This window comes from Symphodus melops (assembly GCF_947650265.1).
Source record: "Symphodus melops genome assembly, chromosome: 5".
Classification (NCBI taxonomy): Eukaryota; Metazoa; Chordata; class Actinopteri; order Labriformes; family Labridae; genus Symphodus; species Symphodus melops.
Window position 1 is genome coordinate 4,311,822 of NC_136695.1, and position 27,206 is coordinate 4,339,027.

The 27,206-nt window shown below is 42.4% G+C and overlaps 1 protein-coding gene across 1 annotated transcript; it reads left to right on the forward strand.

Annotated features, from left to right (window-relative positions):
- Nucleotides 1-9,262: 9,262 nt before the first annotated feature.
- gask1a (golgi associated kinase 1A) lies at nt 9,263-27,184 on the forward strand. Its single transcript, XM_079344788.1, has 5 exons — nt 9,263-10,430; nt 11,083-11,511; nt 24,168-24,290; nt 24,455-24,558; nt 26,069-27,184. Exons 1-5 carry the CDS (start codon nt 9,393-9,395, stop codon nt 26,271-26,273), a joined length of 1,899 nt encoding a protein of 632 aa, XP_079200914.1. The 5' UTR covers nt 9,263-9,392; the 3' UTR covers nt 26,274-27,184.
- The last annotated feature ends 22 nt before the right edge of the window (nt 27,185-27,206 follow it).

The following is a 27,206-nucleotide window of genomic DNA, read 5'->3' on the forward strand; positions in this document are numbered from 1 at the left end:
ACAGCAGGTCATTTAAAGTGTGTGCAACAATAAACGCTCCAAATTTGTAAGACTCAAGTGAGGTGACTTATAGCTCAAGGGATGGGGGTTAGCACCAGTAAGACGAGGACAGCTGTGGCTCATTTGGTAGAGTTGGTCATCTCCGAACTGGATGGTTCGATCCCCAGCTCCTGCAGCTACACGTCCGATGTGTCTTTGGGCAAGAGATTTAACCCCAAGTTGCTCCCACTTCTTCGTTTGTGACGTGTGAATGTGCAAGGATTGGATTATTTACTTCTGATGGTGTCTCTACACAGCAGCCTCTGCCATCAGTGTGTGAGCGTGTAGGTGTGACCTGCGGTGTAAAAGTGCTGCGAGTAGTCAGAAGACTATAACAAAAGCTCAAGTCCATTTATCACGTAGCATTTAGAAAGTAACTCTGAGGAGACGTTGTAATAACGCAAGCTGTCTCCCTCCTCTGCTCTGTCTGTGCACAGCATGAGGAACACATGCAATAAAGAAATAAACAGATTATTGTGACAACACCAACAAATGCTTGTTATCATCAACTACTGAAACAATAAAAAGGAATAAAATCATTTTCTCCTCCTCAGTGACTATTTCTGTCTCCGTCACACAACAAGCACACACACACTGTCCTTTTCTCCTCGATAAAGCATGCTAATTAGTGAATGTTTGATGCCCATTAACATATGCATGATTTTTCTCTCTCAGGGGACGGAGCGTCTCTCAGATTGAATAAAGTCAAACTGTGTTAACTGACTATTCAGCGAGCCTGTATATCTTCTTTGATCCAGTTGGGGAGATGCTCTTTCCTCATGCAGGCACTGATGGTGTGCTTGCGTTGGTGAGTGAATGTTAATTGTGTGTGTGTGTGTGTGTGTGTGTGTGTGTTTGCTGCCTAATTGAAGAGATGGCAGACAGAGACCTTCTGACCTCACACATTTCAAACATTATTGCAGCTTTGATGCCTCTATTAAATCTTTGTCGTTCAAACTACAGTGTGTAACAACAACTCCCTGAGGTCCTCATATCAGCATCACTCACGTAGTGTAAAAGGACATCTCGTATTATATGAGTCATAAAATACAGACTATGATAGGGCTTTCACACATGCAGAACTCTCCTGAAAAACTCCAGAGGAGCTCTATGTGCGAATGCCAGCAGTCTAGTTTTTTTTCGCTCAGATCCAGACCTCTAGTGTTTTTTTTGAGCTGATGTGAGAACCCAGCAGGATGCTCACCGGAGAATTCACCTCGAGCAATCGGGGTGGGGTGCTGACGTTTATACCCTGTGACTGCTGCACAGACTGTATCCAGGCAACCAATACCATCCCCATGTACGTAATTAAACAGCTGCATTACATTTCTGATCTTCAGGATGTTGATCTCCTGTTGATAGTGTAATACTGTTAACTACATGAACAGTATTGATCTATAAGCACGTATTCTCATGATAGCATCGAATGCTGGATTCTGTTGCTTCATCTGCTACTTCCCAGTTTTTTGTTTTTGTTGTTGTTTGTCACGTCTTCCCCTCCCGTCAGGAGAAGATCTGAAAGCAGTCCTCGTAAAATTATCTGGATCTTTTTAGTCGGGCATATGTGGAAAAAAAAGGCTCAAGTCAAACCAGTATAAGTTGCAGTCTGTTTTTTAGGGTTTGAACAGTCTTCCTGTCTGGCAACTTCCATTGCATTCAGCAAAGTCCATGTAGTGCAGTTGTCTGTGCACATCTGTTTTTGCAATATGATGTTTGCAATCCTGCCAGCAATCAGTACTGTAGTTGAGCCCTCAGCCTACGGTAATGTTGATAGTTGGGGAGGAGAGACCCACTGCCTGGGACTAATTTGCCTGGAGTTGCACTGATCATCGTTGATCTGTTCTGATCCTCCTCCACAGTTCAGACCACGTGATCTGTAGATATGGAATCATGGATTTACCTCGTGAAACATGCTGTGTCTCAGTGAAAAGAAACCAGTGTTTAATCAGTGTTTGTCGGCAACATGGAGGTCCGATACTGACTGTCGAACAGAAAAAGGGTCATCGAGTGATACCAAAGATTCATATTGTCTCACTCTCCCTGTGCTGCATTAACTCACACTATCATCTGGATTCTTCTGCGACAGTAATCAGTAGCATGACTTTACAAGCTGCAGTCTGTTCCTGTCAACGTAGTCAGACTTCTCCATTTCAGAGCGTTTAGTTTGGATGAAAATCTGAAGTTTTAGTGATGAAACATGTCCTCTTCATTTGCACAAAAGATGCTATACGAGCTGCCTGCTCAGTGTCACGCAGACGTTAACATTGGCTGAATGAACGGTGTATGTATGTTACATGTTTAACGCTGTCCTTCCTTGTCTGACTTCCTGTCCGGGTTGACGCATGCCTGCAGCGTACTCCATATAGAGTAGGCTAGCTACGTATTTGAAACGGGGCGGAGCTTAGTGGTGCTAGTAGCACGCTCCAGAGACAAGCCTCGGCACTCGCTGTGGAAAGTATGTTAAAATTGGAGGTAACTTGCATGCATGTCTTTATATAAATGTGCAAACAATCAAGTCAACAAGTCATTCGGCCATGCATTTTATACATAATTCTTGCATGACTTTTAATTTCACGCATTTTATGTAATTTGCACATTTGCTCTTTATTCAAAGCTAATTCATCTTGTGCTCCAGGTTTGTTTGTTTTTTTAAACCTCTCTATTGATGCGAAAGTACAAAGACAATGCATAGTTAAAATCAGGAGGCACGGCGAGCCATGGGTTACCATTCATTTAGAGCTAAATCATTTGAGCCTGAGATCAAACTAGCTGGATCATTATAAATGTTAAACAACCAACAACTGCTCACACCGTTTTGCAAACGGTCTATTTTTAGCGATGCGGTGTGTGTTTGAGTATTTTACATTGTGTGCTTTTTCTTTCACAAAGGATCTGCTATTCTCCAATACAAAGGTGTCATAGGTGAGACAGAGTAATGAGACAAGTTGAAGCCTGAGACTGTCTCACCCCTCCTCCTCCTCCTCCTCCTCCTTGTCCTCCCCTGAGGCGAGCTGGCTGCGGCACCTGTTGCGTGTCTTGACCCAACGCTGCAGCGCTCACCTGAAGCCTGTGTTGGGAGAGACGAAAAGGACGGTGAATTCAAAGAAAAAAGGACAGAAAAGAAAGGATATCTTGGAAGCTGTCAGATAGTGAGACACCTGCATGGCTTGTTGGAACAGGTAGAAGGTTATTAGAGGAAGACGTGTGTTTTATCGAGTCTGAATATGGGAGTGTGGAGGGGGAGTTGTAGGCCTTCAGCTGTTGTCAGAGAGAAAAGTGGGGCAAAGACAGACAGACAGACAGACAGACAGACAGACAGACAGACAGACAGACAGACAGACAGACAGACAGACAGACAGACAGACAGACAGACAGACAGACAGACAGACAGACAGACAGACAGACAGACAGACAGACAGACAGACAGACAGACAGACTTTGTTGATGCACAGACACAATATTTAACCTTTTTTTGTAATGAATTAATTTATACTGGATTAACGAAAGTATCAATCATACTGTATATTAAACTGATTATCTTTCTGGAGCCGACGAGCAGGGGCGACTACGTTAAATTGTGTAGTTTGCTAATTGCACTTTTCCCCAGATGGAAGATCTCTGATGTCCATTCAGCGTGGCTGTGATAATGAGCATAGATGTTCAAATTACAAGTACAATGAGGGATGACTTACAACCTGTTAGTGATTCAACACAAACTATGAACTTTTTCCTTGTGATAATGAATTATAGTGTTTATAATAAATGCATGTAGTCATCATTGCTGTTTCATATTTATCACTCCTGACCTGACATTGGTTTTTACAGTGTATTCTTTTTAAGTAAATTCTTTTTTTTTTTCCTGTTTTAATTTGTCTCTATGTTTTCTGCAGGGATATTCCTGTATGCATGGGAACGTTTAACACGTAATAACTGAATGCAGCCTCTCTAATCTTTCAAAAAAACAAAAAAACATTTGTTGATCAAATATAACACAACTAAAGAAATCACCTAACAGCTCGGCGTGCTCAACATCATTTATAAAGCTATATAGCCTCGGTTAAAATACATTTTTAGATATCTGACATTCAATCTGTGAACCTCTATCTGTCTGTCTTAACAGACACTGCAGTTTGATCTAAGGATTCTCCGACACAGATTCGCTACACTGCAAGTTCACGCTGGGTTTAAAACGTGTACACGAGCTGAGACTTGCCTGTGATTTGAGCGTACCCTCCGCTCACGTCCTAAATAAGTACCGAACTTTGCTTAGAAATGACCGTACGCTCGTTTATCTGTTGTATGTATGTTTGATATGTGAGCGCAGGTGTGTTTTTAGTGTGCACGGCTCTCCAGCTGCGTTCTCATCTTTGTCTGCTGACATTTGCCACGGCCTTACTCTCTCTCTCTCTCTCTCTCTCTCTCTCTCTGTGTGTGTGTGTGTGTGTGTGTGTGTGTGTGTGTGTGTGTGTGTGTGTGTGTGTGTGTGTGTGTGTGTGTGTGTGTGTGTGTGTGTGTGTGTGTGTGTGTGTGTGTGTGTGTGTGTGTGTGTGTGTGTGTGTGTGTGTGTGTGTGTGTGTGTGTGTGTGTGTGTGTGTGTGTGTGTGTGTGTGTGTGTGTGTGTGTAGCAAGGTGTGAAAAAACCAACAGAGAGTATCAACGACCAACACTCATGTTGACACTCTCACATGAAGCTACACACAGACTCACAGCACTTGGATGCTAATTAGTGAGGCTCCGCCAAAACAAGTGTGAACTGTGAAGGTGATGTAGCCTGAAAAGTAGAGCCGGCACGCTGCAGGCCAAACACAACAATGTGCTGCGTAAAAGCATCAGTGTCCTCATGTAAGTGAGCATTAGCACCTCTGAGTTATCTCCTGTACACACTGTGTGGTGTGCTGGTATGGTCACATGCTGTCCACACACTATACGCACAAACGGTTATGAATGTGCGACTTTTTGATCTAGTCGATGTCGGCCTCGAGGACCAGCATGAAACAGAGACACCTCCGCTATTCTGAAGCCTTCGCTCTCCTCCAGCAGCACACCTCCAACGCCTCTCTGCTAGTGTTTATTAATTACAGCACACCATAATGAAACACCATGAAGTGACAAAAGGATGCGTTTGTCAAGCTGCTATATCCTGAAACCTGCACTGTTGCTAATGTAAGTACACATTAGTTAGCTCATAGCTTCATATATAAGAGACACAAAATGACCGTGATCTAAACACACTTAATGTGCTTATGTGACATCTCACATAAGCAGCTCTTCTTCTTTTCTCTTGAAACAGCTTTGTACATCCTGTCCATGTGAACGTGATGACAGCTGGCAGGACTCGATCGTCTCCCTCATTGTAGATGGTCATAACTCAGGGAGACATTTACTGAGGATGCACTTGATTTATGCTCAAATGTCCCACATTCTACATTTATTGATTATTTGTCGCCAAGTGTGGGGTCTTTTACGTTTTCAAAATCCGTCATCTCTGTGTGCATCCTTTACATCTCTTTTTCATGCATTATGTTGGACGAAAGGTTGAAAAAAAAACGCCTTTAATGCTCCCCTTGTGCCAGTATAGTGAGGGCAGAGGCAGATAATCTTGCAGATTATCGCTGTGACATTCAACCCAGAGGCGTGAAATATAAAAAGCCATTAAGAGGTCAGGAGAGTCTGCCAAACCTCTCAGCAATGATTACATTTATTTAGTCTAATTTTCCAAAGTCTCACACAACGTCCTCTCTGTGACATTAAATTGCACCGTTTAGCACTTTAGGTCGATGGTGGACTGATTAGTATTCATCCCGTTACCTCTGTTCATAGAAGCAGCGCTAAAGTATTATTCCTTATGGCGTGTAGAAATAGAAATACATCAGGTTAGATATTAGCATTGTTTTTAGAGAAAGAGGCATCACATTAAGCTCTCTCTGCTGCTGCAAAGTGTGGATAATATGTCAGGCTCTTTCAGTCCTGGCCTGGTTCAGGGCATTCCAGTCCGGGGCGAGAATAATGGGATCCTTTCACAGGTGGAGGGATCTGGGAATGTCGTTAACGGCTCTCACGTGGTGAAGACGTCTCAAGGGTCTGAAACATTCCTTCACCTAAATGGAAGAAAAGAGAGAGAGAGAGAGAGAGAGCAGTCAGAGTGGAGAGGAGGCAGATATATCTGGGTCAACCTGCAGAGAAATCAAAACAGCAGCCTTTCACCTATATCTGCACCTATAGGTGAGAAAGACGTGAGTAGTTCAGATTCAGCTCACACTGGTTGGTTCAGGTTTCAGGTGCTCATGTCTTCTGGGCATTATTCCAATACTTGGGAATGAAAGGAAGCTTGGGAGAGATGGTTTATACTTCCTCTACCACTGTTTATCTTTCCCCTGAACATGAAGTGAAAGCCACCCTGTCTGCAGGTGGACCGCCAGCCTTCAGGCCACTTTTATTCAGCGTGTTCTGTTGTGATTTCTGCTTTTTGTAGAATAAATCGATTAAAATAATTAACCTTGATAATCAAAATAGAGGCTTTGACTATTCACTATTAACCACAATTTGTAACATATAGAAATATTGGAATGGTTTCATATTGAATGGGAAACACAGCACAGACAGATTATTATTGATTTTGGGCAAGCCCATCAGATTTCAAATAGGTGCCCAAAGCATCCCTGGATCCACCTCTACTACAGCCAATATGACCCGAGCTGATGCAGCTCGTAGCACTCATCACTACTCATACATAGGCACGTATTAAGGAACGTTGTGATTTTGTAATTGCACACCGAAACTCTTCCAAACATTACAACTTGAGCACACGATAGTATTTATTTAGCCCACTATGACTGCCTGAGAATTGAAGACAATGAATGGCTGTGACAAAACACACATCTCTTTCTGGCAGGCATGTTCACTCTTCCGCAGTTTAAATTTTCAAAGCTCGATCGGCCGATTATAATGCGTAGATTACATCTCCGCATGTCTCGATCTGCAAACGAATTTTCAGCCAGCCGTGTAACGTGCAATGAGGTGGGCCTTAAGGCTCCTGGAAAACAACCACAACACTCCCGGCTGTCAGTCTACTCAGCCACGCTCCTGATTATACTTAACTCTTAGTTCTTTGAATAAAATTAGAACATCTGAGTTATCTAAAAAATATCCTCCCCACTACAACGTGTGCCATTAAAGATTAAGCTGTTCAGACCAAATGTGTTGATTTCCTCGGCTATAAACATCCTAAATGGTAAATGGACTTGAGCTTGTGTAGAGCTTTCTTTTTTTTCTGACTAGTTACAGAGCTCTCAGTGAAGGTAGCGATGAAAAGTGACCGTCTATAAACTAATCTGTTCACACACATTCGTAGCGGGAGAGAATGGGGTTTAATAGTCTAGCCTAAGAACACATTTGACAGCTTCTGTGGACCCACAACCTTCCAGTTGAGAGCTGACCGACTCTACCAACTGAGCCACAGCTGCCCATGGTTTCCTCTGGTGTCAAAAGGGACATTTTAACACGAGTGTTAATGGGAATTCCAGAGCTTTTTAGAGCCAGTCTAAAGCAAACACTGCAGGAAAGTGTGTTTTTTTTTTGCACTTCTGCATCGGCTCTGTTTTTCTAAACTGGCTGTTGCAGCTTGAATTTAAGCTGATTGAATGCTTATTGTAAGCTAAGCACTGTGCTTATACTGTATATCTGCATCCGCCATCTGTGAAGAAATGTGTGTGTGTAAGCTTGATTGCTGGTCCAAGTGCAGCCCCTTTACTATTAAACATTTGTTGTTGATGTGTTACCTTGGTGAAAGTTGTCCTAATGAGTTTGTGTTCTCAGTTGCTGCCTTTATTTCAGATGCAGCATTGTGTTCATTTTTGGACCCATTGAGAGAAGATAGATGCATAAGCAGACTATGAAAGCAGGGCTACCATGTGACTGGTGAAAATAACCTCTCCATTTGGTCCATTGTGAATGACGGCAAGGTCGGATATCTCACTTCACTATCAGGGAGGGACAAGTAACAGAGAGCCTTTACTGAGGGGGACACCGAAGCTGTTATAAAAAGGTCGGTTTTATCAAGAAAGGCCGAACAAACTGGTATTAAATGCATAAAGAGGAAATGCTGATTCATGCTATACTGAATGATGAATGCATTGCATGCCTACATCTACTGTCAGCCGGTCGTTTGTTTCAGCAAACGTAGAGATTTGTAATAAGATACAAAAGAAATGTCGGGAGAGGATTCTCACCCAGAAGAAAAATAGAAACAGAACAATGCAGAAGTAGCAGTAATATAATGAGAATGTTTTCCTTTTTAATCGATGTGATCCAACTGAGTGACAACGTCAACAAAAGAGCAGAGAACAACAAAGTGGTGAAAAAAGAAAAGGTAATGGAGCTGATTAATTACGTGCACAGAGATCGCCGTGGTCACGTGCAGACACTCTATGCATCAGTCACAGGATATAAACTTCGCTCCCCCTCCCATTGGCTCCCCCTCCCATTGGCTCCTGGTGAATTATGCAGAGAATATCCTGCTGCCTTCTCACATCAGCTCAGCTCGGATTTGCTGCAGAAAAAATGCTAGCCGTCGAGCAGGAGAAGCTCCGGGTGAAGTCTGAGCGAAACAAGTGGCTGTTTGCGTTCTCACGTACGGCTCCTCCGGGGAATCTCCTGAGCTTTTCAGGAGGTTTCCGTATGTGTCAAAAGAGTGTATGTGTAAAATATTGCCTTTTGCTTTTGCTGTGCATTGTGTGCAGGAGGCAACACTGAATTATGAGCGTGCCAAAATCATATTGGTCTCAGCTGGATAAGTCCAATTCTGCTGGAAGCTCCTGGAAACAAGCTTTATATTCTGCCGCTTACATATTGGGATTTGTGCAGCACAGACGGGATGTTTCAGCTCGGCACTCTTTCTGTCTTTCTCTCTGGAGCTGTATTCCTGCTTATCGCGTTCATTTCCATTTTGGGAAATAAACACTGAAAAGGTCACACAACACGAGTGTGATATCACAGAAGAGAACAGGGTGACGTGCCAAAGCATAGTTGTTTTGTTTTCTGCTCCCTTCTCGGCCTCACAGAGTGTGAATCATGAACACATTTTGCTCTCTCATGCCTGGAGCCAAAAGACTTCAGCTTAGCCTAAACTTAACCCCACACTATTCAGATTGCTTCTTTCTCTTCACTCTAAATGCTATCTTCGCAAATTACGGTGATCCTCCATATAATCATGGTTTTGCTGGTCTCCTTCTAACTTGTGTTGCTTCCTGTTTTTTTCCTTCCAGGCCTGGCGAGTGTGGTCAAAAGTCTGCTGTGGTCGAAAATGGCTTCTCCTCCTGTCTCCATTCTTCTTCCTATTCCTCACAATTGCTGTGATGACGATGACGCTCCCTATCCCTTCGCCCATCTTTAACATCGACCGGCGGCCATCCCGAGCCCTGAGCTCCGCTGGGGAGTTCAGATCAAGGCCCGGGATGGTGGAGCTCCCTCCTGCCGTCGCATTCCAGCAGCGTCTCAGTCACATCCACAGCGGGGCCTGGAAATCCAACGCTGGAAAAGAGATGTCTAAACATGCAGCGGCACCTAGGCGTTTCAGAGACGCCGCCGGCAATGACAAAAACAGCATCAGAGAGAGAAGTGACACAGACTGGCACAGCGATAAACACAGAGGAGGCGTTGCTTCTGAAAGAAAAGCAATCGCAGGCGCAGGCCGCCATCAAACCAGTCGTCATCGTCCCAATCTCCCAGAGTTTACCGTCAACGACGGCCCAAAGCATAGAGTCAGGCCAAGCAACCACAGCTCACTGCACCCTGCACTGACATACATTCGTCTGAAACAGAATAAATCTACAGCAGCACGTATATCTGCTCCTGCAAACGCTCACAGAAAAGCTGCAGAGAGGCAGGCAGACAGATGGGAGGATAAACACAGAAACACAAAGGCAGACACACAAATACATGGCAGCCGTACAACTGCAGAGCTAACAGAACTTCACCAAGCTTTAAGAAAACACAGACAGCTCTCTGGGAAAACTGACAAAGTCAATAAGGAGCAGCAGGCTGTGAAAAAGCCCTCCAGGGATCTGAGGAAACACCGTAATCTCTCAGGGGATCCCGCTGAAGCGAAGAAGAATCCTGGCTCGCTGCGGCAACGAAAGGCTTTGTCCAAACCAGAGGCAGCCATGAAGAAAGATGACAGTCACTGGTGCAGGAGCTTTACAGAGCAAGATTTCCCAGAGAGTGACCACAGGAGGATCAGGATTAGTTCCCATCTCCGGTCTCTCCCCTGGCTCAGCGAGGATGACGTCCAGAAGATGGAGCTCCTGGCCGGGGGAGAGGTGGTCAGTAAGGCCCGGGTGCCTGCACATGGACAGGTGCTTCAGGTGGCACTGCATCCCCCCGCACACCAGCAGGTACACAGGCTTTATTAGAAGTTCATTTGAATTTGATGCAATGTGGAATAAATGTTATTAGTTTATTCATTTATTTTTGTTATTTGTCTCCCACATGAGCTGTTTTATAACAACAAGTCAGTGATGACCTGGCACAGCCCTCGTGTTTATCCTGTCAGGTTAAATTCATTTTATTTATACAGCCCAAAATACCAAGCCTGTCCCACAGACATGTACAACATATGACTCATTTTGTTCCCCTTTTATCAAAGAGGACATGTACGGCACTTGGTTTTATGCAGAGAACACTTCAGCAACTTTAAGTTATTTTAATTTGTGTAGAAATGATTGAAAACAAGGGTAAACTTCTGGTTTTAAATTGCATTTTAATGTGGGAAGTATAATAAGTGTGCACATACAAAACTGTTCAGTCCTTTAAGAGTTGATGGTTGGTTTTGGGTTGGCATCTGGGTTGACCAATCAGGTATTAAGGGCGGGCCATCGGCCCCCTGCTGCTGGCCTAAAATGTGTTATTATTATTAACTAAGTTTAACAGTGATCAAAGTGTAGCTCCAGGCTTTAAAGATTGAGAATCATTTCTAATACGACTTGGTGCTCTCTTTGTATTTCATTAATTGACTGATATAACTGTAATCTTTGTTCCTCACTGCAGCCATCGCAGGAGAGGGATTCCCCCGAGCGGGTCCAAAGACATCCAGAATCCCACAGTGAGAGCTGCCAGCGGGGGCTCTGCTCCCTGATCAAACGCACTGATGACTGGTTTGAAGTGTTTGCCTTCCACCTGGACCGGGTCCTGGGACTCAACAGAAGCCTCCCTGCAGTGCTGAGGGCTTTCACCAGTGAGATTCTACCGTATCGGTACATCAGGGGTATCCCCAGACCTGTAGTGTGGTGGGATCCAGACATTCAGCACCTGTCCGATAGAGACAACGACCAGAACTCAATACCGCTCAGCTGGGTCCAGTACCAGAAGCTGCTGCAGGCCCACTGTGGGAGTGAAGCAGACCCGAGGTCAGCACCCTGTGTGGGAGTCCACCACTCAGAGTGGGGCAGACTGGCTCTCTTTGACTTCTTACTGCAGGTAAGGATTCTCCAGCTTCAGTCAGACCAACCAAAAACAGACGTGACATTTTTCATTATTCTAATGATCTTTTCTTTTCTAAAAGATGGTGTTTTCCTTCCTAAAAGGGAGTCAGGATTATAAGGAGGAGGACATGTTTTAATTATACTAATTTAAGTAGTTTCAAGCATAAAGGACTCAGACATTTCTAAACTGTTCTCTCTAAGGTCTGCACGACAGAATGCACCAATTATATGTGGCACTAAAACGCGTCTATTCCAGGTCAGACATACAGTAAGTGATGAACTGGGTGGTGCTGTAGCTGTGACTACTACAGTTAATTCCTGGAAACATGACATTGCACGTAGCTACTGACTAAATTAGTGACTGTGAAAGACAACCTTTTTTTTGTTTTGTTTCTTTTGGTTGATTTTTTTAAAAAGTGTGTTTTGGGGCTTCGCATGCCTTTATTTAGAGATGGGACAGAGAGAGACGGGAATGACGTATCGGAGAGGAGTCTCAAGTTGGATTTGAACCTGGGTCTCTCTCTTGGAGGACCACGGCCTCCGTACAGTGGCCTGTTGTCGCAAATTTGCAGTGTTCAAACCGCCTTCTCTCCAAATGCAGCCAAAACAGCGTCCGTATTCCTCCACTGCCGGTTGATGCACTTTCAGTACAAACCGAGGAACCTTTTGCAAGCGTTAGTTTGTCATAGGACCAGTCGGAGACAGAACAACATCCGTTTGACATGCTATGTATGTGCTATTTTTATGTATATTTTATGTGATATTTTTAAATAAACGTAATTTAGCGTCTACTTGAAAGCAGAAACACGTGTAAGAAAAACGTTTTAATACTTGGAAACAAATTCAGGCGTCAAGGGGTTTTTCAAGTGACCACATTCTGGTATATTTAAAGACTCGGACGAGGCTGAAGGCTCCACTTATTCACATCGTTTCTCCCTCATTTCATCATTATCATGCATTATTTATGAATATATTAAAAAAAACTGGTGGAGTGCTGGTTTTACTGAAAAGACTCGTCCAGTAAAGACAGCATGTGAGCAGAGCAACTCTGGGCGAAGTCACAGTGTCAGGTTTATAAACAAAATCCAAGATGGAAGGTGAGGAGTCCAACACGATGATGACAGAGTTACATTTGTATCAATGCTACGTGTACTGCATGGGTCGTTTTAAAAAAACAAGCAGCGAGCAGAGAAGGTATTAAACAATCAATCACAATCACATTCACATATTTGTGGACATTTCATGAGCTCATGCTTATATGAGAAGGCTTGGACAGAAACATTGAGGAAAAGCATTTAGTCATCTAACACCTGAGTGATTTTTTTTTGTTATTTTTTGTTTCTCGTTTTTCTTAGTCAAACTGGGTTTGTGATTTCTCACTGTTTTCTTTCCTTAAAAAGCACACAAACATGATTATTAGTATTAAATGAACAGTTCCATGTCACTGTTGAAGCTTCTGAATACAAGGTCCACTTAGATTTGAGTAAGTTAGGGAACACCTACTCACCATTAATTAGTTGTATAATAAGGCCATGCAGAATAAGGCATTAATAAGTACGTAATAATGACTAATTAAGAGCCACTATGTTACTAGTGTGCTTGCTAATAAGTAACTAATTGATGGTGCATAGGTGTACCTAAAGTGTTACAGTAAGGGAAGTTGATCAATAATGGGTTTATATGAGCTTTTCTTGGCTTCACAAAGAAAACAGTCCATCGAGGCTGAGGGAGAAGTTACAGCCATTTCGCGTATAAATAACTGTGCATATTGAGTCATTTTTATACCCTGGAAGTAAACCTAATCCACATCTACTCTTCCGCCTTTGTTATTTATTTCACTCTCAAAATATCAGCCAATCTGCTGCTGCGTCGCCCAATAGCCTAGTTTGTTTTTTTAAACTTGTTTTTTTAATTTGCTTAGTTAAGAAAACAACAAAAATAGGAAAGAAACAAGCTGAATGGTAGTGACTCATCTCTGCTCTCATCTCTATCTCTCACACACACACACACACACACACACACACACACACACACACACACACACACACACACACACACACACACACACACACACACACACACACACACACACGTACACACACACACACACACACACACACACACACACACACACACACACACACACACACACACACACACACACACACACACACACACACACACACACACACACACACACACACACACACACACACACACACACACAGCAGATGTCCTAGCAGGCCCAGTCATTTCATTTAGTCTGTGATCAAAGATTGGTCTTTAGTGTAATTGAGATAAGATGCCATCTGATCTCACACATTAGAAGTATAAAGCTGTTTGCAGAGATCCTCCCACTCTGCAGAAAGTGTCCCTGTTCTCTGTGAGGGTTAAACAAGAGTTCAGCCAGGCAGTGTGTGGCTCATATTATAATGTAAAGCAGCAAATACTATTCTGTCAGCAGTGGAAGCAGCTGCAAACTATTAACTCGGTTTTATAGGTTGTGTGTTAAAAGTGTTGTGGTGGCTTGAATGTTAAATATGTATGAGGCACAAACCATTGATTATCAATAAATCTGTGCATAAAAGCCTCTTTTTGCCGATGGCGGGGAGATGATTTCCTGTATGAGACCCTGTAGGGAGAAAAATATCTGACTGGACTGAACGTAAAGTATCTTATACCTCAGAGAAAATTCCACAAATGCATTAAATGCAACATGGCTCAAATCGAATGTCTCGGCTGCTCGACTGACTATTGATCACGCTATTGGTATTTTATTGCATTGTGTTCATGTTGTGTAAAGTTGTCCTCGTTACCAAGAGGCTCGCTGACATGCTGTGCAACAGATGTTTAATGCTCAGCACATTCAGAGCCGAAGCTCCTGCAGTGTCGGTCGTAGCAGCATCAGATGAGTTGAACGTTTTGCACAGTGTGTTTTGATATAATGATACTGCAGAGTTTTATTGGTGAAGCACACACACGCCTCCTCTGCTTCCATGAAGAGAGAAGTACTGTCAGTATGGATGAGATGTTAAACCTTCTCAAAAGGAAACAAAACAAATCAGTGTTTTTTCGACAGAGGTTTTATGACATGCTTTTAGGAGTATATCTGTCCACCTGAAGTTGATATTTCAACAGAAGACTCCGAGTCATGACACTTATCGTTCTTGTGTTTTTTTTGCTGCCGTGAGTGACGCAGGTGTGAATACATGGAAGCCTTTAATGTGACACACAGCCCAAAGTGTCTTCGCCTGTGTTAGGCTCGTTACTGACGTTTCTGTTGTGGTACGTGAGCTTGTAGAGAGCTTTTCTAGTCTTCTGAATACTCAAAGTGTCACAGCGACACATTCACACACTGATGGTAGAGGCTGCTGAGTAAAGAGACAAGAAGGAACTAATCCCATTCATACACATTCATAAGCTGCCAACAAAGCAACATGAGCATTACGGGGTCAGTTGTATTGCCCAAGGACACCTTGGAAAAGCTTGCTGTTGTTCAGCTCGCTGTTTTTGTGAAATAAGTTTTCTTTGCTGCACATAACTGAAAACTCACTGCTTTACTCTCGTTTATTCTCGTTAACTCGAGCAGGGGAAGATACAGTAATCAGTAAAACAGTACACGTCTTCCTTTATTGAGTGAATGCAAACTTGCTCATCGCTGTTTTTAGACCTTTTTGCTATCTGTGCTGTTTATATTTCCTGTTTTTTGAGCTGCTGTAACAACCAAATTTCCCCCATTGGGGGATCAATAAAGTTTATCCTTATCCTTTGTATTGCTTTTTCAGAGACATCATCAGTCTGTGTTTGTTTAAAGCATACAATGTTCTTTCTCCCATGATGATGCTGTGCTGGCGTTAGCAACATAACCTCATCCTTTCACATGAAGCAACGAGTAAGGCGTGCTCAGTAATTGTAACAGCGTTATTGAACCTGGAAGGTACCGAGATAAGTTATTGGTTACCACAAACACATGTGCTGCCGGTCTTAGTGCAGGTCAGGTGTGTTTCTCATCGAGCACCCACATCGTGTAAAAAGCAGGTGAAATTGTGTTGATTAGAAGAACTGCGAGTGTTTATCTTAAAGTGTGGTGATGACAGGAGGTACATGCCTGTCTTTAGGACTGTGCCATGGACCAACAAAAACCTGCTCTGAAGTCTAAGTCCACTTTGCAGAATGTTCCTGTTATTTAGATTATTTATAAGTCAAAAGTGTAAAACGGTGCTTTTACGATGCTAAAACGATGTTTTAACTTACATCGTGTTTCTGAATTTTCTTCCAATTTTTATTTTTTACTAAAGTAAGTTGTTTCAGCCGTTTCATTGACACAAGAACCGTAAAACAAAAGAATCTTCTTCTATAGGCTACAAAAGCTTTCTTCACCTCTCTTCCACTAAGAGAGATTTTCTGTTGTTGTTCCTGAGCGTAATTAGATAATTAATTTCTGACTGGTGAAAAGGTAAAGAGGTCACAGTAGATCAAATTAGTCGATACCGTCTACATAATGGTGAAAGTTAATGAAGAAATACCTGTGTGTGTGTGTGTGTGTGTGTGTGTGTGTGTGTGTGTGTGTGTGTGTGTGTGTGTGTGTGTGTGTGTGTGTGTGTGTGTGTGTGTGTGTGTGTGTGTGTGTGTGTGTGTGTGTGTAAAGTTGTATTGATGTCTCAGTGTTGGTCTGTTTGGATGTAATGATGTGAGTTCAATAAATGACCCAGCACAGCTCCGGGCATGTCTGCACGTCTTGTGTATGCTTTTGTCTCCCTGAGTGTTTGTGTGTGTGTGTGTGTGTGTCTGTGTGTGTCTGTGTGTGTGTGTCTGTGTGTGTGTCTTTGGATTTACATTTTGAGTGGAGCTCGTTTATGAGGTGTCAGCTCCTAATGACGGTGCCATGGTTGTTTGTTTTTTTGCTCAAATATTGGAAGGTGAGGATATCAAGAAAGCCTTTACAAGGTAACGAGAAAGAGAGAGCGAGCGAGAGCGAGAGAGAGCGGCATCCAAAGGTGGAGAAGGAGAACGGTTTACCACTGGCACATAACAATATATTATAAAAGAGAGAATGATGCATGCATGATCCCACGCTGGCTGTCCACAATATATCCATTAAATCACAACACTCCTTATTATCAGCCGGTGTTGTCAAAGCCAAAGTCAAAGTTCGCAAAACAGCACGCTGCGTCGCCGGTTAGAACAGTCAATTAGGAAACAGGAGAATGAGGCTGATTTTGTCGCTGACGCTCACTCGCATCACGTGCTGTTAGGACAGGAGGGGACTTTTCCATCATCATCATCAGATTCTGGATCGGGTAGAAAGACATTTTTGGAGGGAGATATTGAAGCCTGCATGAAAATGCTTTTCTCTCGAGTCCAAAAGTAAACACAGACATTAGCCCCGATTAGCGCGCTCACTGCTGACTGCAAAGAGATCTGCTGTCTGGGAAGCATGCCAGTTATCCATGCGATATGCCGATTCATCTTTACACACCATCTTGTTAAAAGCTGCTGATTTAGTATGGAGGAAGTTGGAAAGGTAATGATATCCACAGATCAGAGTAATCCCAATAGTGTAACTCGAATAAATTTAACTCTCTTATCAGCATGCTGGAGACAGATGACCACTTTTATAATCAGATCATCCACAAGAACTGCCAACAAACATTACAAGAAGCAGCAATAAAGACACATCTACAACTACAACCCACCAAATTATGAAAATGTATGACTTTTTACATAGAATATCTGACTGGACCTGATTGTGCATTCGGCTGAATAGATGTGTTTTTGCACACATTGTGCTCTGCACATAGACTTTACATTGAGACAGCGTCACAAACACTTTTCCAGACTTCTTGGCTAAGAGAAATTGTAATTGCCACAATGAAAACAACATTTTGATCCTGTTTCCAGTTGAAGGTAATATATTAGCAATATTCAAGCTGTGTTTTTTATAGTTGTGACAGCTCTCTACAGAGGCACAGTGCCAGAATAACACTGCAGGAAATGTTTCCCATCTCTCGTCTCAGCAGCACACGACCAACACATGAAATAGAAAAGAAACGGTTTGGGGACTTGCTTTTATTTTTAGACAACAAAACACATTTTTAAATGTAGCTCTCGAATATTTTGCACTAAATATGTCATCTTGTGGTCTCAAATATTGAATGTTGTCATCTTGGAGCATGCGTTTCAGTGTTTTTACGGCTGTGGAGCCATGAAAGTTGCAGTTAATAATTCATATGTGGATAAGTTTACATGCACGTTATGAAGCCACAAATACTGAGAAAGGCAATAACTGGCTTTGAACTTCAGAGCATAAAATCAAAGCTACCCACAATAATCATGTTTACATCACAAAAAATACTGTTGTGATTATCCAAGAGAAATGCTCTTTGACTTCTGCTGCAAGAAAAACATTCTTAGTGTGAGTCTGCTCTTCGGTTACTAATCAGGCTCAGCATCTGAAATCAGGGTCATATGACAACAAGGGCATAAAAAAACATGACAAATATTTGGAAAAAATGATATAAAACTTTAAATGTATGGTTCGGTCTGAAGTGAAAAAAATATTATTAATTGCACTTTTATTACACGTTCATGAGAGGGACCAGTGTTGGGCCTTAAGTGTACGTTTGTGTGAATAAATTCTCATTGCTCCAAAAAATAAAAGTGCATCAAAATCAATGGTGTTATTGATTACTGACCATGTCAAGGCTCCAATAACCTCATCCCAAATATTCCACTGTTTTCAATTTTGTATATTTTGGGATTCTCTGATTGAAAAAATCAGGGGCTCTTATGACAAAAATGGGACAAAAAACATAAAATAAGTTATCTAGAAGATTTGAAACTTTGAAAGTGAAGGAAAAAAATGATATGACATTTTTACATTTTTATGAGAAGGATCTGTTTTTGGGCCACAGGGACTTAAGTGTGAGTATTTTTAAGGGGCCTAGAGAGTTAAATCCTGGGATCAAGAGAAATTCATAAATACATAAATAGTTAAAAGATGACACTTGAAATGATTTCCCTATGAGCCTGTTCTTTTTTTCCCTGATACAGTTTTGAATTGAGTACAGCCCGAGAGAAAACAAAACAATACATTCAAACCATGAGTTATCTATGCCATGTTTCCTGTTCGGGCTGGAGCGGATCCCAGCTGTGATTTGTGAGAGGTGGTATACACCCTGGACTGTTTGCTGGGCGTCACATGTCTGACTTTAAACCCTTCTTCACACATAAGGAAATCTCCTCGCCACACTCTCATTCACATCAACAGAAATTTAGAGTCCCTACTTGACCTTACAAGCACATCTTTGGACTGTGGGAGCAAGTCCAATACCCGGAGAGAACATGCAAACTCCACACAGGAAAACCCTGTCCAAAGGGGATTTAAACCAGCATCACTAACATTTCACCACTGTGCAGCCTAAAAACAGTCAGGTCCTTTTGATCAAGAAGAACTGATCTGAGGAGGATATTTCATCTGGTTTTCTTTGAGTGTGTTAAGCATGACTGCTGCTCACAAACAATGTTATCTAAGTGTGAAGCTGTGTCTCTCCTCAGTCCTCGTGTGTATCAAAGACTTTCCATAAACACGGACAGTCAGTTCATTTGTACAAAGGTTAATCCAAAAGAATCCACTGCGACAGGCGCTGACGTACTTTCGAGTCGAGACGTGCACAGAAAGGAGCCGGCTTGTTGAATGGCTGAATTGATAAAGCTTCAAAGATCACTCAGTTCTTTTTCATGGGGACAATGTTGGGGTTTGGAGTTGCTGCTAACGCGAGGACATGACTGCTTTACACTGTTTTCTCTGTGACACATCCCTGCAATAAAAGCAGCAGATGCTTAGCATACAGAGTACTTTGAAACAGACCTGGTCACTACTGAGGAAAGTTGAGGTGCTGTGAGCCAACTTCCGTAACCTAGCAACAGTAAATGCTGGTGAGAAGCACTTTGAAATTGAAGTGCTGCCAGAACAAAATAAGCTGTCAATGATCACAGGCCCTAAAATTCAGACTGCAGCATTATAAGAAGCAACAAAAAAATGATGATCATAAGCCAGGTCATGACCTCCTCTTCAGCCGGTCAGCAGGGCCTGCTCGAAACACTCTGGCTTCACTCCAACCTTATAGTCTTTTAGCAGTATTCATGTATTTAGCATAGCTGCCGTACATAGTGTGGTTCTGTAAATGTGTTTGTGTCAGGTTCAGCTTTGCAGAGGCTGCACAGTGTCGCCGATTTTGCAACCTCCAGGAGGAACTTTTGTCCTGCGTTGTGCTGTCCACACACTAAGACTGAACGTGTGTCTAACACACATCTGCAGTGTGTGTGTGTGTGTGTGTGTGTGTGTGGCTGTATATGAATAACCCATGAGGCAGCTCTCTCCCCCTCGCTGCCAGAAGTCAATCCCTGTAACAGGGCCAAGCTCTAATAGCCTCCTATTGATCTGCTGAGAGCCGATGAGCACGCCTCTGAACACTTGTTCCTACCTGCTCCCTTAACACCTCCCTGGGCTCTGATAGCAGGGAACCAAACACCAAAGCACAGGAGGAGCAGTGTGAAGGACACACCTTCACTCATTCTCACACACACACACACACACACGCAGAGCGTCAGAGGAGGACACCCTGGAGAGGACGGTGGAGAGGAGGATAAAGTTACATTTTTGGTGCAGGCTTTCAGAGTGAAACACAGTCTGCTTCACACCGCTCCCTCGCAGCACTGTGACGGAGAATCGACCTGGACTCAGCTTGCTCAGCATGTTTGTGGCGTACTCAGATTAAATCAGTAAAAATGTGATCACGCTCAGACAACACTCCGAGACTGACGCTCTGCTAACAGAGAGGAAGTGGAGTCACTAATAAAAGTTCTCCCACTTATGCTGGTAGATCATCTATTGGTAACATGTGCATTTATATCTGTACAAAACTGAAGCTATGAATGTTTAGAAGGATATGTGCATGCTACTTAGTGACCAGGCTTTTTGTCTTTTTACCCAGCCTCATAAATAATCCAGCGTGTAACCCTTCAGCTAACCACAGGAAGTCATCTTTTCTTCTTTTAGTCTTTTTGTCTGGAACATCTGGGTTCTGGCATCTTACCCGAACCCAGAGAAACTAAAAGCATTTTAACATGTTGTATTCTCTCCTCTAGTATGGAAGCAGCTCTTCTGTTACATTTGAGCTTTGCATTCTGGGATACAGGAGCAGATAAAGTGAAGGCTGAAGAGGAAGCTGCTAGCTTGTTGTTTAACTCATTCTGCGTTTGAGGGCCTTGATATCTGTTCTCCTCCAGATCTTTACAAGTTGGACACGTTTTGGTGTTTTCTGCTGCATGTTTCCCTCTAACACATTAAAGGATCCTTCAAGCAGCCCAAACTCTAATTTGGTTTAAAAAAAAATCATCCTCTTCTTTGTGTCATGTCTAAAAAATATTAGCACGCTAACTTCACTGGCTTGTCTGTGTGCATGCTAAAGGGAGCAGCTCTGCTGTAAACACACAACAGTCTGAAGAGAATTCACTACCAAAGGATTGTGGCCAATCAAAGCAAAAAACAAAAACCTCAACAATATAAAAAAAAAACAGATTCATCAAAAGGAAGTCTAAACAAAGAGGTCTTAAGTTGCTTTTTAAAAGAGTCAACCCAAAGTCAGAGCTCTCCAAAATGTTGGCGCTAAAACCTGAAAAGCACCGTCTCCTTGGGTCTGTTGTGAGGGACGACCATGCAAACCTTGATCCGAAGACCTGAGAGACCTGCTGGGAGATCTCTCAGGTTCAGTGAAAGTTCAGCCGTTTAGGCTGGTGAGTAGTGCCATGTATTATGCATCATTTGCACCTGGTAACAGTCCAATTCACAAAGCATGATGCACTAAATAATATTGAAGCGTGAACACGCTGCAAAAGCTCGGGGCTTTAATGCCGAACTGACATTTAAACATTTAGCAAATAATTCCACTTATTTGCCTGGAATGACTCGACTCGTGCTGCTCCACAAAACTAAAGAATAACCAACGTGGGTGTTTAACACACAACTCGTGATTTATAAGCGCTCATGTCTGTTTATGAATAAAAATTAAATAAATGAAGCTGATCCTCTTATCCTTACAACCGAGTGACGTCCTCTTTCACCCAAATAGTTTAAAAGCAATCCCTAAAGTTGAACACAATAAAAAGTAAATGAGCTGACTGTATTGTACTTACTTTGGGTAAATGATTCATGATTGATAAAAAAGACAAATAGAAGGTTCTTCAGTCCCCACTGAGGTCCATCCAAACATGTGCCATGAAGGATTTGGGACATAAGAGCTGAGTTTTGAATCTGGCAGTGTGATAGCCAGAGGCTGGAAGTAGAGAAAGAGCAGCTCCCACACACAGTCAAATTTCATTACAACAAAACCTTTAAAAATGAAGACGGCACGCGCTGCCCACGCTGTGTGAGTGACTCGTGAAAACTCCGAAAGTTCAGTGAAGAAAGACTGCAGCGAGCTTGCAGCACCAAACAGAAGCTAGCAGAAAACAAACGCATTCATGTAAATGAAGGATAACATGCAGGTTATGTGTGAAAGTCAGGAATGAGAAAAGAGAGACTTGTTTGTACATCCATTATTGTTGTGCTGAATATGGAGGCTGGCAGGGGGAGTGTGTTGTGAAACAGCCTCGACACATCCACTTCACAGTCTGTTCCACTTTAATTTTGTGTTGACTCTGCCCGCAGCAGAGCGCCACATCTCGTCTTTCCCCGCGGCCTGCTGCTGTTCACTGGCAATGTAAGTCAATATTGGCTCAGTCTCCACGAGGCTGCTGGACCGAGCTCAAAATCTGTGTTCTCCAGTGTGGGATGGAAAAATGGCAGCAGGGTGAGAAGCCTCCTCAAAGCAGCACACAAGTGAGAGGAAACTGTGGCGCTGCAGCTTTCCTGCACAACAAAGCACACAAAGACTTGTGACGCTTGTGTATCGCACACATGCACTGCTGACCCGAGGGCTTGAGGTCGTGTCAAAAGACGTGCACAACACACCATTCTGCATATTCACAGAGGTTGAGCAAACACACAACAAAACCCTGCAGTGGACCTGAGGGCAGATCCCATCGAGTGTGAGTCTGTTTGCTTCTTGCTTCGTGTCAGTTTCACACTCCGACAGCGGAGAGAAAATCACAGCTCTCACACTGAAGAGAGGCTGGAGGATGGTGCAGGATGGTTTAAGGGTTCAGGTCAGGAGCTCTGATTACTGCAGTCTTACCACCATGATTCAGCAGGGAGAAAGGCATCAATCCCATTTCCACACAGCGCCCCAGTCACCTGTGTTTACCGCTGTGTAGCTTTGGCCCACCAGTCCGAACTCTTATTCTTCATGAAATCAAAACTGATGAGTTATGTGAACAGTGATGATAAAGACAGTAGCTATTCAGATCAAATTCATTTGTTTGTATCAGGCTGTAAAAATGGTCATTTCTGCTGACCATATGATACTGTGGTGTACATGACTTCTAGGTCTTCTGGAGCAAGCCTCAAGTGGACACACGAGGAATTGCAGTTTAGTTTTTTTTGTTTTTTAAATTTCCACATTGGCTTTTTTTTTTTTTTTTTGGTTCTCAGGGTTTTTGACCTGCCTCAGCTTCAGCTCATGACGACTTACTGAAGTTGACCCGGAGTTAGTTTGTGAGAGCATTTTAATTATGGCAAACCGCCATTTTTTTTACCTTGTTTTATTTTATTTACCGTATCTTTTTTTTTTTTAATCTACATTGCACCGTGGGGAGGGGGGAAACGTAATTTCGATTTCACTGTATGTCTGACATATTTTGGAATTGACAAAGAAAACCTTGAACCTTAAATCAAGGGGGAGATCACTCATAGAGCACCAATTCAACCTTCGTGCTACTTTGTAAGTAGTTTCTATGCTTCAATAGATGAAGAGGGTTTAAGTCTGTGAATGCATTTTTCAGTGAAGTTCAAACAGCAGGAATGTAATGCTTAACCAAGTAGTCAGACAGACTGATGCATCAGGATGACAAACCTTTTTAACAGATGTCATGTCTGCTGGAAGTTCCCCTGACACAGGCATGTCCTGAGTCGTTAACTCTTTATATTTTTGGCTGCACATGACCAAAGTGTTTTCATTTCATGTTTAGGACTCAAGACGATGAATCCTGTTACAGACGTCAGTTCATCCAAAGTCATTAAAACCCTGCTTGTTGACATTCATGTGATTTCGTGTCAACCTGAGCGGGAGCTGTCAGAGTGGATTTTATTCGACGCCTGCTGCTCGTCACGACATGTTTTAAAGTCAGAATCAGTCCAACCAAGAGCTGATAGACAGATGATCTACTGTGGCTGCTATTATTAGCATCTACACACACACATCCTTATCTTTTATTAGTTTACTAAGAAGCTGCCTGTAGTTTATTCTCTGTATGTGTTTTCAGATTTGGTTTTGGAAAACTGAGTGCAGAGAAGCGTGAACAGTTGAAAGCTGCCTGATTCGAAAAATTATATATAAAATATAAAATTTGCCTTGAAATTATATATTTAACGATTTCACTTTTTGCAGTGCACCTCAGCATCAAATATAATGACTCTGTGTGTGTGTGTGTGTGTGTGTGTGTGTGTGTGTGTGTGTGTGTGTGTGTGTGTGTGTGTGTGTGTTATTTTAGGTGAATGACCGGCTGGACAGGTACTGCTGTGGTTTCACACCTGATCCCACGGAGCTGTGTGTGGAGAACCTGCTGCATGACAGGTGTTCAAACACCAAGGACCTGCTGCTGGTTCACATCCTGGTACGGATCACAATCTCATCTTACATGAACCTGACACACTTAGTAAATACTGAATAATTCTCGGTCAGAGGACAAGTTTATATGGAGGATTTGATTGAAGGCTCTGTAAAATAAATGCAAAATGACTAGTGTGTGTGTGTGTGTGTGTGTGTCTCTCTCTTCAGGTGAGGAAGGCAGATCCTTCCAGACTGGTGTTCATCGATAACGCCGGCCGGCCGGAGCAATCCGATGACAACCTGAACTTAAGGCTGGTTGAAGGCATTGATGAGTGAGTATACAGTCCCACGTTTTAGTTTGTATTTATTTACTTTTGTCACGACCATTTGTTCTTGGGAGGCCCAGCACAATGGGAGTATGGAAGGAATTAGACGCACCACAGTTTTGAGTCCTTTTAAATCGGTTGTTGAGTTTTATTGAAAGAAAGCTGCAGAAAGTGGTTTTATAATGATCCTTGTATTTTATCCGAATGAAAAAGTTGATGAATGGTACAAAAAAAAAAGGTTCAAACCGTGTGGTCAAAAAACAATGTGGCAACCATACACCACTTCGCATTGGCCTACTCCATGTCATTATAGCACGTAAAATGAAACATAAATAGCCCCATAACCGTCATAAATACACCGAGTAATAATAATAACATAAACTCAATAAACAATCAACATAACTCACCAAACAAACGCTCCACATCTCTCTTATCAAAACAAACTATAAAGGCTTAAATTGGCTGTAACAACTTTACTTCATTGACCCTGCCACATAGAGCATAGAGTCATTCTTTGACAGATCTACATGTTTGGTGTCATACAGCCTCTAATGGAGATCTGCCTTTATTTGTTAAAACATCGAAATGGGCTTATATTTTTAAGTTTTACAGTTATTATTAATCTGTTTATTCATCTTTGTCTCCGTAAAATACATCATGTAGGAAAGGTTTCAGAGCTCACAGTGGGCACAGACAGCGTTTCCAGGAAATGTTTCAGGAAAATAAAACACACATTTCCCTGGTGAATCTTTTAAATCAGCTTGTTCAGGTTTTGTTGGCACGTCCGTCTGATTCGACTAGTGTTCATTCAATTAGCCTGCTATCCAATATAGTGAAGGAATCAGGGCTGAGAGAAACTCCCATTGGTCTGTCACTTGGGGTTACTGAGATCTGCTTTTTAAATATCTTCGGTCATGATGGGAAACTAAATGAAAATACAAATTAAAGTCTTGTACTAATTGTAAGAAACGTAATACTTTGAAAATGTAGTATTTTCCGGAGGTGAGGAGTGGCTCATTTCTGATCCTCACAACTTCCTGGAGTGTGTTTTACTTTTGCATTGCTTCGGGTATTCTTTAGATTTACGGATTTTTGTGATTGAACTGAATAGATATTGATTGTGACGGGTGGAATCATTTAAAGCAGCTCTTCAGCGTCAGGATACAGAAATGTTTTTGAATACTAAAGCCTGTTTGTTCTCTGCAGTCGAGGTTCATCGTAAAAGCATCAGAACATGCTTGGAGGAAGGTAGACTATTTTAGAGATCGATGATCCAGTCAGACGAAAGATAGTTTTGTGCCCCACGGTTGGAAAGACTTCAACATGATGATTTGATCAAGTGTATATTTAGCTAACATTAGGCCACTATTGCACATGATTTTGTTTCCTGTGTGAGGAGAAAGTTTGTGTAATTTGCAGGAACTCCTGAGGAGGAGTTTTGACGTCCCTCATGAGTCGTCTTTTCTTTCGCCTCGAGTCGTCAAAGTTTCAGTACGTTTGCACTTTTTGTCATCAGGTTTCCAGAGCGAGCAGTGTCTGTGCTGCGCTCAGGCTGTCTGGAGAGTCTTCTTCTTCGCTCACTCTACACTGACAGGGAGTTCTGGGAAAGCCAGGGGGGGGCCAGCGGGCTCAGGCCGCTGATCCGCAGCGTGGAGCAGAGAGGGACGATTCTCCTCCAGCACATCAGGGACAAGAAGCTACAGCTGGAGAGGGACCTCTGACTGAGCAGCACAGACCAAATAGGAAATCCACACATAACCTGATAATCAAGATGACATTTATAAAATGATGAAACTGATACTTAAACACAGTGGATAAGCTTAAAAGTCCAAGAACACACGTTTATTAGGACTCACATATTTACAATGTTCACTGAGATATTTTTAGGTTTCAAACCCAGGTGTACTAATAATGTAGCTTAAAGTTTGATAGATATTTTTATACGGAAAAACAGTCAGTTATGCTCTTCTTACCTCCAAAGGTTTTTTGTTGTGTGTGTGTGTATGTGTGTGTGTGAGTATGTGTGTGCGTGTGTGTGTTGTACAGCTAAGTGGCCAGAGGCAAACAAGTGTGTCTGAGACTTGAATGGACATGAACCATATCAAATCAAACTCATCAGGGTCATGCTCCAGGAATGACTCCCCAAGAAGGTTTATAATGTGGAACTTGTTCAAGGTTCAAGGTACTTTATTGTCAAATATGCTTCATGTTAAACATACAGCACAGATGAAATTGCAATCCCCCCAACCTGCAGTGCATAAAAAGAGCACTGTGACTTTATTAATGGTTATTATGGTTCAGCACAACTTTGGGGTTTTGAAAATCCATCTGCGGTCATACACAGTCGAGTTTGTTTACACCGGTGGTGTCCAAACTTTTTTTCTTGCGGGCCAAAACTGTCGTGTTAGAATCGCTCGCTGTATTTTTTAAATAACTTTGTAAGGAACTGTCTGTATTTAGACCTCTACAAAAATATGGTACATACACAATAACTAATTACAGTGAGAAACTATTTCTATTTTTTTGTAAAAAATAGTAAGACTTTGTAGATCAGAATCAAAAGGTTCGCAAAAGAAAAGATCACATACTTTTTTTCGTTCTTCTTTAGCTGTTTTTTTTTTGTTTCTTTGTTTTTCCCCAGAATCAAGTCTGTA

Excerpts from the sequence above, each read along its gene's own strand:
- gask1a (XM_079344788.1), top strand. The coding sequence starts at position 9,393 with ATGACGATGACGCTCCCTATCCCTTCGCCCATCTTTAACATCGACCGG. Across the intron at positions 11,512-24,167 it reads TCTTTGACTTCTTACTGCAG|GTGAATGACCGGCTGGACAG; the intron begins GTAAGGATTCTC and ends GTGTTATTTTAG. Across the intron at positions 24,291-24,454 it reads TGCTGCTGGTTCACATCCTG|GTGAGGAAGGCAGATCCTTC; the intron begins GTACGGATCACA and ends CTCTCTCTTCAG.